The sequence below is a fragment of the Typopeltis vanoorti genome, chromosome 14, assembly GCF_054136105.1.
Source record: "Typopeltis vanoorti isolate ZY-2024b chromosome 14, IOZ_Tvanoo_1.0, whole genome shotgun sequence".
Taxonomy (NCBI): Eukaryota; Metazoa; Arthropoda; class Arachnida; order Uropygi; family Thelyphonidae; genus Typopeltis; species Typopeltis vanoorti.
In genome coordinates, this window is record NC_143562.1 from 91,726,999 (window position 1) to 91,744,890 (window position 17,892).

A 17,892-nucleotide genomic window follows, 5' to 3' on the forward strand; every position below is an offset into this window, starting at 1 on the left:
TCGAACCTAGGACACTCCTTCCCCAGGCATATGGTTGCGAAGCGCAAAGCCACTAGGCTAACCGCGCGGACGGTTTACTCTTAAGCTTATGAGAAATTAAAAATTTAATTCAGTATATTTTTAATTTCCTTTTGTTTTCTATGCCAATTATGCTCTACTTTTATCTACGATAGAGAAATTCCAACCACCAGCTGTTCATAAAATAAATAGATAATTCTTGCTGAATACTTTTCCACATATGACTGTACTATACCAGACGTTTGTAAACAATTATATTTGTGGACTTAAAGAAACATTTTTGACGAAAGTTCCTCCTTTTATTTTAGACCGGATTCGTGCCTTAATGGAGGAACTTGTATACCCCAATCTGCTACTGCCTTCAAATGCGAATGTCCCGAAGAAATAATCGGAGATCGATGTGAAACTGTTCGTAAGTTTGTGTTTTTTTTATACTAAAATATATGATATTCTACATATTTTATAAACATCAGCTTTTGAGTACAATCTGATGATTGCAATTTTTTACTTCTTTCCTGAGCAGTGACGATGACAAAGTTCCACGTCATAATTCCATCAGTTCGTAACATTGGTAATGTTAAAATGCATCTCATATTAGTATCCTTGAGTGAAAATGTAAGCTTCCGGTGGGAAATCTCGAAAGAAAACAAGACGATAAATTCATTTGATTCGGATCTACCAACCCATCAAACGACGTTTGATGTTATAAAAAATGTGGTCGACCCGAAAGAACTGAACTTGGTGATACCTGACCCGGGATACTACTACGGTATGGTGACAGAAAAATTTCCTGAAATAGGGAATTATACGGTCAAGGTCATTGGATATGTACAGGTAACCATTCCATCTTCTCGTTATCTAACCCTGTAATCAGTTAAATTAGGATTAAATGAAAATTAAACTTTCTGAAGTGAGCTTAAAAGAACTGCAAATGTTAAACTAATCCAAAGTGTCAAAGGTGTTCAGTTCAGATGAAAGTCATTTTAAATAAAAGAAGGGCAAAAGTAGGACAGATCCGCACATACAATTACTTCCTCAAGCACGCATGCTGTTTTGATTTCCGGAAGAGAACAGACGCAGTGCTTGTTTAAAATGATTGCAGAACTCGGAAATGAATGCAGTGCGATCACCGATAATCATCTCTGCCGTGAGATAACATGGCCGAAAAATTAAATTCACAATTTTGACCCTTTCTCTCTCTCTCTCTCTCTATTTAAAAATAAATGACGTTTTGAATGTATAAATTAAACTGATTTCCCACAGGTGCAAGAACGTTTACAACAAAAATAACCACAGGAAGAGGGATCTGTTCGCTTCTTTCGAAGTAGTGTATATTAATATGAAACGGAACGTCAGTTGAAACGGAAACGATTCACCTGACTCCAACCGTGATCTTTCTAGCCATCGTCTATTCCGACTGAGCTACAGAGGCTCCCACCTAAAGCAAAATGCTATCCATTCCATGACATCGTACATGGCTGTTACAAGGCTGTTATTAAGAAGCATCCCTTTCATATTTGTCTCGGACCATTTCCTTTAAAGTCACTGTACGATTATAATGAAAACTGAAAATCACCAATTCAATTATTTATAGAATATTATCTGCCTGTGGGATAAATAATGATCATTTAATGTACTTCTGCTATTAAGATTTAAATATGGATTATATTTAAATGGTTATTTTGCAATATTTATATATCTCAATATATTTTTTTATTTCAACAGGAGAGAGACGGGGAAAGAGAAATCTATTCAGTTACCAATCGGATTGAAATTCGAAGTAAGTATCATTCACTTTAATAAAGTGTTATGTAGATTACGTTATTTCAATTTTTATTCAGTACAAAAAAAAAGATTCAGATCGAAAAAAAAAAACGAAATCTTATACCAGAATTTTAATCATAGTGTTAGTGTTCGGAAGAAAGTCTTGCATGCCACGATGCAAAATTTTTTGACCGATGTGAGACTACTGGCTTGCTTTCTTACGTCAACGCAACGCACGTGAGTTCTTTCTTCGTAAAATATTTCGAACACTGGAGGCTGAAATTGAAGAAAATGTAAAAATGCACAATATTATTATTTGAAACAAAAACACCACGCCATTTACCATCAACCACCACCAACAATTTTTGCTTGCAAATTGCATAATTCTCGTGCCTTTGTATGCCGGATGAAAACTTTCACTTTCATGGAGAAATAAATCCTGCTAAATTAGGACTATCAAATGTCTTCTTTTCGCCCACTGAGCAGTGTTACTTGGCGTTCAGTATATCATTTACTCACAATGGATGAAAAGTCTCTAGTATTTACAGTCAGGTGACCAAAAAAAATATACTTACTTAAAATAAAACATCAAAATTGCTTGTAGGCGTAGACTTCTGTAGCTAATTGGTTCAAAAGATATATTTCGGTGATTACACCACATTTTTTTATTATCCTTCACAAAAAATAAGCTTAATTAAAACTCTTCGAAACAGAGCATACAATGTCTCCAGCACACAAGAAAGATGTAATGAAGAACTAAAATACTTAACACAAATCCTCCAACAGAATGGATATGAAACAAAAACCATCAAGGGAATCCTTAAAATGCCTCCAGTTAACAACACAATAAAACACGATTACAAAAACGCAATCTCGTTTCCTTATATCAAAAATGTTACAGATAAGCTAGCCAAATTAATGAACAAATACAACATAAAAGTAGCCTTCCTTCCTATGGAAAAAATCTCAAGATTCCTACATCCACCAAAACCACCTCATTATCCTCCTCTTAAAAAACCAGGAGTCTACAAAATCCATTGCTCTTGCGGGATTTGCTATGTAGGACAGACAGGAAGATCTGGAGAAATACGCATGGCCGAACACCAAAAAGACGTACAATACAAAAGAGAACAAAAAACGGTTCTTGCTTTCCATACCACTTCCACTGGACACGATGTACTCTGGCAAAAAACGACGATGTCATACATAGAAAACAACAGTTATATAAGAAAATTGAAAGAGCTGCTAATATGCTAAAAAACCCAAGCCAATGCAATAAAAATCAAGGTTTAATTCTCCATCAAGTGTGGTCAGCTCTAATAAAAAATCTACCTCAATCTGAGCTCGGACTATGAACGAGAACACGAACACGTTGAACATCATCCAGTATTGTTCAACGTCAATAACGTTTTATATCTGCATTCTGTTATTTGAGTTTTATGAATAGCCAGCCGGTTATGATTTGTATTTATGAATTCTCTTGTTTAAACTTTAAATTATACGATTTACCCCTTGAGGATGTAAATCCTACGATTTACGAAACTTGTCGGGAACTATTATTTCAGTGTTTTATATAACTGAATAATAAAAAAATGTGGTGTAATCACCGAAATATATCTTTTGAATCAAAATTGCTGTTAAATCAGATTGTTTCAACAAAATTCCTAGAAACGATATGCGTTGTATGTAATTAAAATATATGGTACTTTAAAAATATTTTAATTCTTTCAAACTGAATGTAAAAAAAAAACTGACTAATATGAAAAGGTAATATTTATGAAAAGATAAAAGTGAAATTCGAATATTTTAAAATGATTCGTATTATTATAATAGCAAATTATAATGGAAATTTAAAAAAAAAAATCGGAAAAAACATTTTTGGATAAAAGTAAATAATTTATACATTCATCAGTCACCAATTGAATACCGACGTTTTTTATCTTTGTAGAAGATATCACTGCGCAAATATTGGTTGGAGGAAAATCTGCCTTTGTTGGATATCCGTGGATAATCTACGTCGTCGATTCATCTATGCCTGAGTCTATTAATGTGCAGTGGATAATAGAAGATCTGCGCGTCGATCACAAAGTTATCCCTGTGTCCATTGCAGAGGGAGATCAAAAGAGCCGAGATCTTATACTAAGAGAACTAAATTCTACAATTGTTAAGTTACCAGATAAGGCATTTTTCTACGCTAGAGATTCGATTACTTTCAATAAAACTCAAGAAAGTAACGTGACTGTGACGGCTGAGCTTGGACCGGTAAGTAGCCTTGGACTAATACATTTCAAGTTGTTATGAACCCTTTTTTGATCCTTATTAAGACGTAGTTTCTTAAATAGATAAAAGCATCTTAATGGTTACGATATAAGAATGGAGGATGTATTATAGATCCAGCCATATGCTATAACCAAACTAAACAAAGAAGAGCAAGGAAATAGAATACCTAAGCAAGTCCGATGTCAAAGTCTATATTTTCATGAACTGTGTAATAAATTTTCGTAAAAGTTTTATATTAACTATAAAACATAGGTGTATCTATACTATTCTCCATTTTTTGTGTTTATCATTCCAAATTGCTCTTTTTTGGCTGTACAGTTTAACAATTTAGTGGTGACTTTACATTGGAAATTGATACATAAAATATTTCTTACATCTTTGTTTTTAGGTTAAAGTGTTCGGCAAATTTCGTATAAAAGTAACCTCATATGGTGAGTAGAATTTCCTCAATGTGAATAAGAATTACAAATTTTCTTTAAGTTTCAAAAGTATTATTTTTACATTACAAATCAACAAGGCAATTTATTTCTTGTTTATCGGCGCATGACAGTACATTATATAAAGTTAAATGAATAGATATTTATGTATCTAAAGGCAATGTTGCTAACATCAGATAGGCAATGCATTTATTTAATGTTAATACATCACTAAGTCTCAATATCGAAATAGTCGGAAATAGCTTTATGCATTTTCAAATGAATAATTGAATTTCAAAACAAACAATATGGGCCTATTGTTTCACGAATTATATATTTCTCTGGTCTATATTTATTTTCTAAAATTGAATATTAGCTTCTCATCAGTTTTTCACATTTTATAATCAGTTTTCAACTAATCAATTTCTGCTTTTTCTAGAAAAACTATCGAACTTTAGGGTTTTCCTGGATAAAAAGAAAGCGATCGTTGGCGAATACCTGAGTGTGTTGATCACTGCTTACAGTTTAGGAAAAAATGGATCCTTTGCCGTTCAAATAGGGAACGAAATATCTCTTTATGCAGATCCACCAGTTCTAACCAAAGATGTTTCACCCTTAAGAAGCGTCGAAGGATTAAATGAAACTGATTTGAGAATTATGGAAAACAACGGTTATTTCCTCACCACGTTTAAGAAACATCTCACTACCGAAGGGACTGTGGACGTTCGAGTGGAGGCATTAGAAGGTGTAAGTACACTTATATATACCTATATATACTTATATATACCTATAATTATTAGAAAAAATATTCACGATGCCTTGAGAATGCGAAGAGATACATGAAGATGCACAGAGCAACTTCATGTATTTCCAACAAATGGAATATGTTGGAAACACCTACCACCTTCATCTAAAATATTAGATGAAGGTGGTAGGTGTTTCCTCTCCAGGAAAATGATTTTTTATCATACAAAACATCCAGAAGGCTACACGCGAATTTTCCAGCTGCAATAACCATACGCAAACAGAATTAACCGTTTTCTGGGGCTGCTTATTTGTTTACCAAGAATCCAAGTTACTTGGCACTTGAAGCTGACCCTGAAAGGTAAGTTAGCAGAGGAATCTGTTGCTTCAATGTGCTACACAATGAATGAACTAAACATAATCCTTTATCATTCCTTTCCATACCGTCCTTCTCTACCCTTAATTGGACAACTGAATTTAATCTTCAGTACCATCCACATAGAAGCAATAATTATTTTTACCCAAAAGTCGAAAATGCTAATGTAATAATGTTTCATATAAATAAAAAAATACGGCTATTATTTGAATGTAGCCTCTGGTTTAACAGCAAACAAGCTTTATTTATATAATCATTGATATAAAGTAAAGACTACCAAAAAGTATCATTTCAGTCTGTCGATTTGGGAGGAATTGGTTGCTGAAGAAATTTCCTTACACACCGATTAATGACATTCAAGGCATTTCATAAATTATGCAAACTCAAGCCTTGTTTTCGCACACTTTATGAAAAATAAATCAATTACCTAGTTGGATTTTATGCGTTTGACGTACCTTAATATTTAAAGAATCTCATTTAATGCGCTTGTTTGCTATCTATTTTGAGAAAACTCACTATTATGTCATACCACCAAGGGGGCCCAAGAACTCATCCAGGTAGGGTATTCTATCATTTATTGATCCACCAACTATGCACAATGCCATCTACCATCTATTAAAACAAAGAAAAAAAATCTAAAAATATAGCTATTCGTTTAAAAATATTTTTAATCATCAAATTCCTGCTATGTACCCTCAAGGGGTGTACAAGATATGATAGAACTACATGAAACATTTACATCATCACTAACTTCCTATCTACAATTTTCCTCCAAATCAGTCTGTTACCTGTCAAGACTCCAATATTATCAGGTCTTATATTTCTGTCTTCTAAGGCACTTTTTACTGTATTAATCCACCTATATCTTGGTCTTCCTCTGGGTCTTTTTCCTGCCAACCTGGCTTGTTTTGCTAATCCTTCCTCGCCCATTCTGTTTAAGTGACCATACCACCCTGAGATTAGCTCTGCTAATGCATTCCTGGATGTTAACAATAAAAGTTCCTTCATAATATCCTTGTTTTTAATGAGATTACCATTGATGCCATCTAAAGGAATGCGGAAAACCGACCAAGGCTTCTGACCTGACGTGGTACATCGTTATTTACCTGGATACTGAACGAACGAGGATGGGTTGGGATTGTAGGCTTTAGCTTACCAAATTGTATTCTTATTGGCTTAAACCAAAATATAAATTAATGGTAAAAAATGACAGAATTTCTTTTTTAATTTATCCTTATGAATAAAGAACAAAAAATTCTTAAAAGTATACAAAGCTGCCAACCAAATAAATGTATAGTGAATGCATATTAGAAGTGTTATTGATGTATACATGTTTATGAAAAGTATCCGATATGCCATCATAGATGTTTAGTAATCTTCTTGTCATTTTGGGAATTTTTTCTGTAGACAGCACGAAATCAGAAGACTGTTTCAGACGTACACGGTGGGTCAACAACTTAAATTATTCGAGTGAGATCTCTGTCTAATTGTAATTCTTACTATCCGGTTCCTTGTTGAATCTCAGAACCACTTTTATTCTCTAAAGGCCAATAATGAGAGATTTGAACTCCATAAAATATATCTCTGTATATCTGAAACACATATTTTTTTTTCTTGCAGTTAGATCAGGTGGATACAGCACTGTTATCCGTTAGTGTTGTTCGTTCGGAGTGTACGGCGTTGATTACAATGGACGGGGTAGGATCTACGAAAGAGAATCCAGAAATATATGATCACAGTCAAAATATTGCGTTGACCGCCAACGTTGATGTGAAATGTCCTGGTCTTCTTGGAACAACTTGGAAGTGGACTGTAATGCGAAATGGTGAAGTTGTAGATCTGAAATACATTAAATTAACTTTACCCATGCTGTCTTTACCAAGACGATTGCTACCTGGTATGGGACTATTCAAAATTGTCGTGGAATATAATATGAAACGTGACAGTGGAGAAGTAACAAGAAGTGCTGAGGTAAGCATAGGTAGTTCGCAATGTAACATTATGTGTCATTTATTTTTGTACACTTATTATTTATTTATTTATTGCTTAGTTTAATGTGTGACAATGAGATTTATAAAGAGAAGAGTGCGGAACTTAAAAAAAAAACAACAAAAAAAACTCCATTAATATTAGTATGCAGTTCTTTAGAATGTTACGTAACAAAACGCTAATAAATATTAAGTTATTAGTCTGATTATCGTGAGTAATACATTGCTTAAAAATTAGAAAATATTTTACTAGATTTTATTTTAATAATTTCATTATCGAAATGGAGATTTGACGCCACGTTTTCGAAAATTAAAATTTCGGGGGTATTTCTCAACATGATGATTTGTCTGTATTCTGAGAAATTATCCACCAACATAAGAGAGTCAGGTCAATGGAATACTTCATCAAGATCTAAGGAAAAGTAAATGCAACATACATTGAAGAAGGTTCGCGTTTTTTTTTTTCTATTAAATTAACGCAATACCCAAAGCACCTCATATGAAAGGCGTGTAAGCTCCATAAGCTACAACTATGTCGTCACATTCCAATCGAAGAATTTTTTTAGGGTGTGCAAATAGAAAAAAAAATTTCTCCTTCATTTTAAACAGTGTAATCACTGAGATGTGTTTTTCAATATTTTATTTTAAAATTAAAAGTATGTTTAAAAAAATTCTTCATTGTTAGTAAGCATGCAGGAGTTTATGTACCAGGAGCCATTACTGCATCAATGACTTCTCTGAAACGGAAACTGTTTTCTTTAACAGGGATTTATATTCTTAAGGGGATCAAAATTAGAAGCTGTAATTAGTGGAGGATCCAAAAGAACTGTTCAAGCAGATTCTGAAGTAACTTTCGATGGCAGTAAATCTCGGAATCCTGAGGGAATTACGACAAAGTAAGTACATTGCATTCACGATAATTAATCGCTCTTAAAAATCTTAAATATTTACAGCACACTGAGTAAAATATTTAATATATATCAATTTAAATGATCAGCTTACTTCGAACTATCAATGCAAATAGCAGTCTGAAAACCTAGTTCTGCTCTGTTGGTTGTCTGCTTTGAGATTATCAGATGCATCAGTCAGATCGGATTAATTAATCCGTCTGTTCGCTCTCAAGTCGAAATAAAAAAAAAATCAAAGATGTGGGAGACCCCACCAAAATGGAGAAACTCTGCCTCACTGGTACTTATAAACAGCAAGCATTTGAGAATAAAAATACGAACGTCGATTTTAAGATATTTGCTTATAATTAATCATCTAGCAATAGACATGACGTGAAGAATTTTCTGTAGGTATTCTTGAGTTCTTCATTATGTATAAAGTGAGAAACAGAAGGAAGTGAGCCGGCTAACTAGAAGAGGCTTGAGGTATTTCCTGGGCGGGGGGGGGGTCTGATCAGAAGTGTGATTCAGAAACATGAGTGAAGTATATTTTGTTGGCTAATTGCATAAGCCCACTAGCCGAATTGTATTTTGCTGCAGAATAAACACAACATTTTCCTTGAATAAAATCCTCGCTACAGCCGTATGCGACTGGCTAACCTCTGATAAAAACCCTTATGAAGTGTCCTTGCGTCCGATACAAGATGCATCTTCGCCGTTAGTAATTCATGAAGTAGATTTTTTTTATATATAAAAGAGATTAATTTAAAATCATTGTGAATTACGTGACTTTTAATGTTTTGCATGTTGTGTAGGTACGAGTGGTTTTGCTGGGAAAATACCAAACCAGAAGAAGAAGTAGGCAAATGTAAAGGCAAAAATAAAGACATGGGTTTATATGGTAAGGTCCATTTTTGTACTGAACATTAACTGAAACGTTGAAGTATTCTCATATAGCCAGGTCTTAGTCATTTGGGAATTATATTGCCGATCACAGAAGTTTTATATCTCTTCTCTAATTAAACTTAGAATACTTCATATATTACGTTATTCCTGACTATATGGCAGTTACTGTATTCATGTGACAATAAAAATTCCCAATGAATATTATTGTTTAGGTAATACGAAGTAACTCGGCTTTTATAACAAGGCGGTTAATCGTGTCTTATTTTCTAGACTACGATTTTCCCCTCTTACTAGTGACTTTTAGGGACAAAGTAAAAAGTCTTGTTTTTCAGAAAGGGGAAAAGAGAAAACCAGTTCTATGTGCTTCGCGTCTAAGGTTTTGAAACTAAATCTTTCAACCCATTGGCAGATTTCGCTCTGATGAATTACGGAGATTTGTCAATTATTATGATGCTAATTGTACAAATAATGAAACCCTTTTTTTTTTCTGAATTGCAAAACACAATCCATTAAGAACTAATGCAATCGAAGAACATATAACTTTAAATAAAAATAAAGATTTAGTGAAGTAATTTTAATTATTATTTAACGTCGAAGTCTTGCCGTGTGTATGATCCCATTTTAATTACAATGAAATGATCGGAATTTACGTGTAAGGATAAATGGATATGCCTGGTTTCAGGTTTGTCAGTATGAGGCCGGAATCCAACTTTGGCTGCCATGTTTTTTAAAAGAAATGTATCAGAAAATTCTATTCACGTTGAATTTTCCGTTTTACATTTATTATCCCTCAACTATTTTACTTTTGGCAGATCCGGTGTAATCTCAATCTGAACCATTTCCATGGACTATCTCCAAGATCACAGTTTTCCTGCTTAACTTGGCTATCAATTTTCTTAATAAACGCATGCTACTTTTTTTTTTATTATTTTCAAAATTGTTCTCCTAACTCAACCAACTATTCGGAATTATTCGAGGTTTAATGTTGAACTTTTTACTTCATCTCGTTAAATTTTTCATCGGGGATTTAATCGTTTTGCACCCTCAACGGATTTCTGTTTTTTTTTACATCGTACTGGCCTAACTACAAAGATGCTAAAGTATCTGCTAACAGTTTTATACAAATTTTTCATCTTCCTGCATAAGAGATTACCAGATACTCTGAACAAACTCACAATGAATGATTTCGTTAATTTAGTTTAGTTGCGATTATTGCCTACGAAGACAACATAAAGATGTCTATTAATTGTGTCAGTTTTTTGGGAAAGTTTTTTTTTTGAGGAATAAAATCCTCTCTTCTCTCATATGAGACCGACTAACGCTTTATTGAGCTTGCTTCATATAGAAGCATCTTCAATTTATAATCCCTTTAACAGTACAGTGTACTTGTATGTTGGCTCTTCTCTAAGAAGCTACGATCACGGCTTTCTATTGAATTTCTCCTCGAATGCCATTCGACCAGTTGGTTCAAACCTTTCTTTGGCCATTATAAGATACGAATAATTAAAATATCTTAAATTTCTTTTATTTCTGACTACTTTTCTTATTCGTTATCAACAGTGGCCTTTGTTTGGAAAGAAACTGGTTAGAATCTCAAATAGGAAGAGAAGACATTTTATCTTCCCTGAAATGGAGATCACATGCGTTTTGCCTACGGGAAATTCGGGATTTTCCTCTATCAAAATGTGAACAACTGACGAAATTAACTCAAACTTTCAGTACCATAAATGATCCAAGAGTTCAATAGTTTAATTCAAACATGAACTGGACTAAAACAAAATTTGCCTTCTGTGATTTTTTTTCAATCCAATGCTTCTACTCCCTCTTCCAACTACGCTGAAGAAGGATTAAAAAAATGAATATTTATAAATAAATGGGTTTTCATTTACTACGGTACCATAACTAGGTTATTGAACATATGCAGAATATCTACAACTTTTCATCTCAATAATAATAAAAACAGAAAAACCTATTTTCGTACTATATCATTGTTTTCATTATACTAACTAACATATCTCAATTCAGAGACTTGTAATGTATTTCATTCAAATATTAATTTCACGATTATCGTGAAACTTCTGATGTTGGTAATATATTCACCCTCTGAAAGCAAGATAAATGGTTTCGTTTTCCTTTTTTAGATAGCAAGATAACATTCAGCGGCAGTGGAACGTTTACACCTGGAAACACGTACACCTTTCTCCTGAAGGTGTCAAGCAAATACGCTGTACCAGACTCAGCAACCCAGGAAATTTTTGTCTTACGTGTAGATGGCTTGGTTGTCTCAGTAAGGTAAGATGGAATAGCTGTTATTACACATTTGTTTAAGATTACTGAGTCTCAGCACAACAATTTGGTGTGTCCTCTTATACTAAATTATTAAACTATTTTCTCATTTAAAATTGTCACTCCGAGTGTAATCTTCGGACCACCTTATAGGATAAGTAGCCTGTGATTGCATACAATCTGCATTACTGTAAATGCTATCGAAAATTTCTGAGGAGGCATTGCCAAGGTTCCACACTTTTCATTACAAATACTTCCAGGTGTCCTTCAGGATAACGTCAAAGCAACTAAGGCTATAATAGGCGAATATATTACTTGGTAACTGCATGGGTTTTCTAGCAGGATAGTCTTTATAACCTTCGTATGAGCCAGGATAACTCAACTTTCATTTGGCAAGGTCATTATAAAATTTTTTGATTCTCAGACGAATTTCGTAACATTTCTTTTCAAAGTGCTCTCTCTCCCTCTCTTTCTTTCGGAGCTAATTCTGAAGTTGAGTAGCTTCTTTTTGAAGTTCTTGTTAAGACTACATCTGGTTTATTGCATAGTTCACATTTATGTTGGACCTGAGACAGGATACCAGTGAGTTACAAAAGACTTAATTCTGAATCCTGATTGTAACTGATAAACCACGTGTCAATACAAGTGTACGCATGCTCAAAAAAATGAAATAATTTTCAATAAATCTTCCCCATTTAGAGTAGCTTTAGATTGATCAATTTTCAGTGAAGTGCTATCCAAAGATGCTCTAGTAGTTTGTACCTCTGAGGCAGAAGTTGAGTGTCAGAAGCAGGGGACGGCTCGTGCATAGGCACTGCGGAACTGCAGCACCCCCACTTTTTCTCGATATATAAATATATTTATTAATTTATTTATATTTGCTTGTAATATTTAATTTTATCATCAACAATCCCATACAATTCTCTTATTTTGTATAAAAAATAATAAAAATTCATCTTGTAGTACTTAGGAGGGCGAAGGACGCTAGCAGCACTGTATTTACCACAGCGTCATATTGCTACGCGCACTAGCATATGCACGTCATAGTGAGATGCAAGCTATTAGCGTAATGTGGCACTGTCCGTTGCGCAGTTCCACTGTTGTTATGCAGTTTGCGTCAGTAATAGAATGTTTGTAGTGCTTTTCGTGTTTACTCTGTCTCTTTAAATATTTGGACATTACAATTAAAGGATTTAATTGTAATGTCCAAAATTATAAATCCATTCCTTTAATTAGAATGAAAATTATAATTAAAATCCATTCCTTTAATTACAATTAAAGGAATGGATTTTATTTTAAAATAATTTTGAATTATATCAAACTGTATAATTTTATCGATAATAAACAATATTTTTTCAGTTTAAATTTTTTTAAAAATATTTTATCCAAACACGTATGCACTGTACTTACAGTGTATTTACAGTAATTACTTACTAATGTACAGCTATTGTGAAGGATATTGTGTCCTAATTAAGTGTAGTTAGGACACATTGTATAGTCCGTATAAACAAACAACGATACATTGATATTTTTGAAACCGTGTTGCTTACTATCAGTTTTATGCAAATGACCCACGAAACTACCAACATAACATATGATGCCATACTGCGTTGGATGTGGCGATATTGTTCGGGAAAAATGGGATACAAAGGTGAAAGTTTAGCGTACTTTGAATTCCGATGTAAACCGCATAGAGCAACACCGGGAAGACCAACATCTTCGTACTGCCGTCTACGTGTGATATTGTGATGTTTCTGTTTTACAATAACATTTGCAGAAATGTTTAAATGTATTTTCAATTAGCATTGTAATTTCTTTTGTGAACATTACTTCATTTCAACGAAGTGGTACTATTAACACGTTTTAGATTAATTGCTTTTAATTTTCATTTTCGATAAACAAATTAACAAACAAAGGTTATAATTAAACGAATAATCAATTTTTTATTCTTTTATTTCACACAGTTGCTTATTTAACTGCAAGCCAGACTCAAATCCTGGAGATAAAGTTGTATTGGAGGTTGTTTGTCCAGAGTGCACCGACAGTTCTACGTTTGAATGGGATATGAAACCCGACCCGAATAACAATAAAACTACAATTGACTGGAACGAGGAAGTCTTATTCGGTAAAACGTATCGAATTCTGCATGTTGTTGCCAACGTTCTTGTAGGTGGCGATACCTACTCCTTTATCGCCAAAGGTATTTCTACTTATTCTCAACTCTTTACTTCTGGGCATTACTCTTAAATGTTTCTAATATTTCTAATACGATTTTAAAATTTATATGAAAATATCGAACTGAAATGCTTATTTGTCAATCAATCGCTTTCTTTCTTCATTTTCATATGTTAATTGCTTATTTTCCCATAGAACTCCCAATCCTTTTACTTATTTCCTTGTATTATCATTTATTAAAAGAACAACCAAGAAGTTTAAGATATTTTGCAGCTGCAAGTAATTAGTTTCAATCTTTGATTATCTCTGAAGAGGTGCTGAAACTCCCTGACCATAGGAACGGTCGTAATGTTACAGTCTTGATGACATTAAATACTTTCAAAGCTTGTAGATTATTAAATTTTGGGAAAAAATTTATTTTGAAACCCTATTTGAAATCTGAACAAACGTTTACACACATCTATATCAGACCAAACCTGCAAAAGATTAAACAAACTTTGTATAAATTCGAAATAATATTTTACAAGCCATGATTTATCTGTTTTTTTTTTTTTAACAGCAAAAGGACCTGATAATAAACAAGGTGAAGCGAGTTATAACATCGTAATGAGGGAAGCGCCTACACAAGGGACGTGCAAGTTAGATCCCGTCAGTGGAATAGCTCTTGTTACTAAATTTTCCATCATATGCGAAGAATTCTTTGCCGAAGACCTGCCATTAATATATACGTTTTTTTACAACGCCGACGAAAATGATTCTACAGTGATCACCTCATTACCAGGCACACCTAAAGGTAGGCACCCGTTGAATTCGGTTATATACAAACACGTATTCAAATATATTAATAGTAAGTTGTTTACTGACGTGCTCATAAAGAAATGAAAACAAGCTCAACAATAATGGATAAATTTGTGAAACAAAGGAAAACAAAACAAAACAAAATAATAAAGCGAATAATTTTTTTATTAATCCCTCTAATTGCCATTTCGATACGACATTCCTGGATTATAAAAAAGTGCATAACTCTTCGTTGTTACTTTGCTCTAATGCGCATGTTTAGAATGCCGTAACAGTGCGTACAGAGTCGCCACCTACCGGGAACATTAAGAAACGCATGATGATAGATTTATCGTGTTTTTTTTTAAATTTTTTATTGTGTGTATAATAGTAATGCATAGTGCCAAATTAAAATGTAAGGTAAGAGTTTATGATTACCGATACAGGTTTATTGTATATCGAGTTTTTAATTACATTATGAAATCAGTGCTTATATCACAAATGACACTGCACAAGAAAGATAGCAGATGTCAAATGCTGGCGAATTTTAAAGTAGAAAAACGAAAACCAACGGTTTTCGTGAATTTCCTGTTAACTGACAGAACTGTTCATCAGAAACTCCAACCAATAATAAGAACAGTATGAGAGAATAATTTGATGAAATGCAAGCTGTGGTAATTTGCAGAAAAAGTGAGATCGTGAGGCTCGTTTTGTGTTTGCAAGCTGATGTGGTGTCTGGTTTGACTTTCTATTACGGGTTATTACGGGTGAGGAGAAATAGGAATTTTCTGTAGAAAAACTATGGATCTATGTCTCAGGTAAGCAACTGAAAATAGTATATAACACTAATATCTTCGGGGTTTGGAATGGAACCCAGAAATATCCAGGTAAGAAGTGTGCCAGAGGAATAATTCAAATTCAATAATAATAATTATTATTGAATTATTATTACATAATAATTCAATAATACAGAAGCTATTAGTTGAATAGAAATGATGGATATACATTGCAGTATCGATGATTGGAATGTTTCAATAATAATGAATAAGCAGGTGAACAATTCGATCAGAATGTAAAAACCCTCTAAATAATTTAAACTAGCTTTAATTTACAAAGTGACTGACAGACTTCGAAAAACCAACAAACGGTTATCGCATTTCTGACCTTTTTTATGCTTTCTTGTAAGCTTAACGCTTTGCGTCTTCTTTTTGTACGTTGTATTATTCATGTTTTAGAAATTTTGCAAAAGGGGGACGTTTCCTTTTCATTTTATGGTTTTCTAGGGAGGGTTTCCTTTCGGTGTCCTACAGGAACCCCTTGCTATTTTCATCTGACACTAGTTCACTCGCCTTCATTTGCAAAAGCCCTTATACAAGTTATTCGAGTTCTATAAGAGATTTGAACTCAGGTTAAGTCTTCAAAAGTAACGTTATGCCCATGAACGCTTAAGTATCCATTTTTCTTGTACTACAGACGTAAAGAAATGATATTTTCAGCATGCATCTCAACTTGTAGGGTTTTTTCCATACAGAAGAAACCATAACTGATAAAATGTCTTAAGTTTTTATTCTAGTTATTTCCTCATCTAAGATGTCGTTTACCAAATACATTTCGTAATTCCCTCTAAAAATCAACGAAGACTCAACATTGATCTGCACTTTTTATTTTACAGGAACTCTGATGAAACACAGTCACGAATTCCAGGTAAAGGAAATATTTCTTTTTCCGGCCCCTGCGTCGAAGTCGTATGTAGGAAAATTTACAGTGGTTGTTACAACCGCAAGAGAGGTGGAAGTGATGGTGTCCTTCAACGTCACGGTATGTGTAATTTCCATTGGCAAAACTTAACTAAAACTCTTTTATAATCCAATTCACACAACTAACTTTATATCCATGAAGTTAGATGCATCGTTTTAATTTCATTGCAAATTTTAGGTGGTACCTCCTGATACTTTATCTATGGGTGAAATTAGCAAAAAGGTTTCAGAAATTGAGGACTCCGTTTCGAAGAAATTTGATGTCGTGGGAGATCTTCAAGGTATACAAATTTCATTTTGTTTCTTAAATTTATCCGCGCATTTGTTTTGAACTAAGCTAAGTTTGGAGGGTTTTTTCCTTAAAATTAGTATACCTAAAGACAAGTACTGTAGTTTGTTTTGATGTTCATATACAAAAACAAAACTCGTACTATTTAAAATGTTTTTACTATTTTCAAACAGAAGAAGATTCAAAATTCAACTTTCTAAATGTAATAACACAAAGGTAGAGAGGTAGGAGATTTTTTCAGTTCTGAACAAAAAGTGATGAAACACCTCTTAAGGGATGTTTCATCACTTTTTTTGTTCTCCAAAGAAGAAACAATTCCCAATTATGTAGAACATCAAAGAAACAGAATTTTATGACCATTAAAGTGTAAACAGTTCAAATTGCAAATGGGACTTATCCTTGAGAGGCTGAGCAATTCAAGTTGTGTGTGGTCATACAGAATAAAGTAGACGACTGAAGAAACTATTGTTTTCTGTTAACCTCTCAGGCAATTATCAAATTCATAAGTGCATTTTTTATGTATAGTATTTTCTCTGGAGATAAAATTATACGGACCTCTTTAGGTTTGGAAGCAGTGTTAGTGTCTGAAAACCTACGCTTAGATTCCATTTTATTCGCCTAAATCACAAACGATGCTTTCTCACAACAGTTTTGTTACCTTTTCATTTATACACAATATATTTTAGAATTCTCCGATAATTAATATATATTTAATCAGTCCATTAATTTCGTGCTTAATTTCCGTTAAGTGCTTTAGTAGATCATTTATTTTAATACGAATAATATACATTTTTTAAGAAATTAGCTTAAAACATTTTAAGGTATATTTCGTATATTGTATATATATTTGAAAATAATAAAATATAAACGTTCACTGTGAAAGGGAAATATCTAAACAAAGGTATGAGACCACTCGTTGACACTGGTTTACCGAAATTGGTCGACTAAAATGCTTTTGCGCTCCTAATGATAAAGAAAATGCCGAAGTAGCATCTGCTCTACAAGATGCATTTACTCAAATAATAATAAATGAATAAAATAGGGGTAGGCTGGTTTGGGGACAACGTACAGCTTCCACAATTTGCAGCAGGTTATGGCGATGGAAAAAAGGATTCTTGGTTTTGAACACCATCGCAATTATCAGAAGAAGAAAATAAACCAATCGATTTTCCTCAAGAAATATCAGAAAAGCATTGGTAACTCCAAAAGAAAGGAAACTAAGATCCATC

General features: G+C 33.4%; 1 protein-coding gene across 1 annotated transcript in view; it reads left to right on the forward strand.

Moving 5' to 3' along the window:
- The window catches only part of LOC150099757 (uncharacterized), a 58,662-nt gene that overhangs the window by 15,942 nt on the left and 24,828 nt on the right, over window positions 1–17,892 (forward strand). The window contains exons 5-16 of the mRNA XM_090403487.1: window positions 327–430; window positions 3,731–4,044; window positions 4,451–4,493; window positions 4,918–5,225; window positions 7,219–7,569; window positions 8,352–8,482; window positions 9,289–9,374; window positions 11,521–11,671; window positions 13,630–13,865; window positions 14,400–14,633; window positions 16,290–16,435; window positions 16,553–16,655. Of these exons, the coding sequence (XP_090259613.1) occupies window positions 327–430; window positions 3,731–4,044; window positions 4,451–4,493; window positions 4,918–5,225; window positions 7,219–7,569; window positions 8,352–8,482; window positions 9,289–9,374; window positions 11,521–11,671; window positions 13,630–13,865; window positions 14,400–14,633; window positions 16,290–16,435; window positions 16,553–16,655 (2,207 nt within the window). The remainder of the gene's footprint in view (window positions 1–326; window positions 431–3,730; window positions 4,045–4,450; window positions 4,494–4,917; window positions 5,226–7,218; window positions 7,570–8,351; window positions 8,483–9,288; window positions 9,375–11,520; window positions 11,672–13,629; window positions 13,866–14,399; window positions 14,634–16,289; window positions 16,436–16,552; window positions 16,656–17,892) is intronic.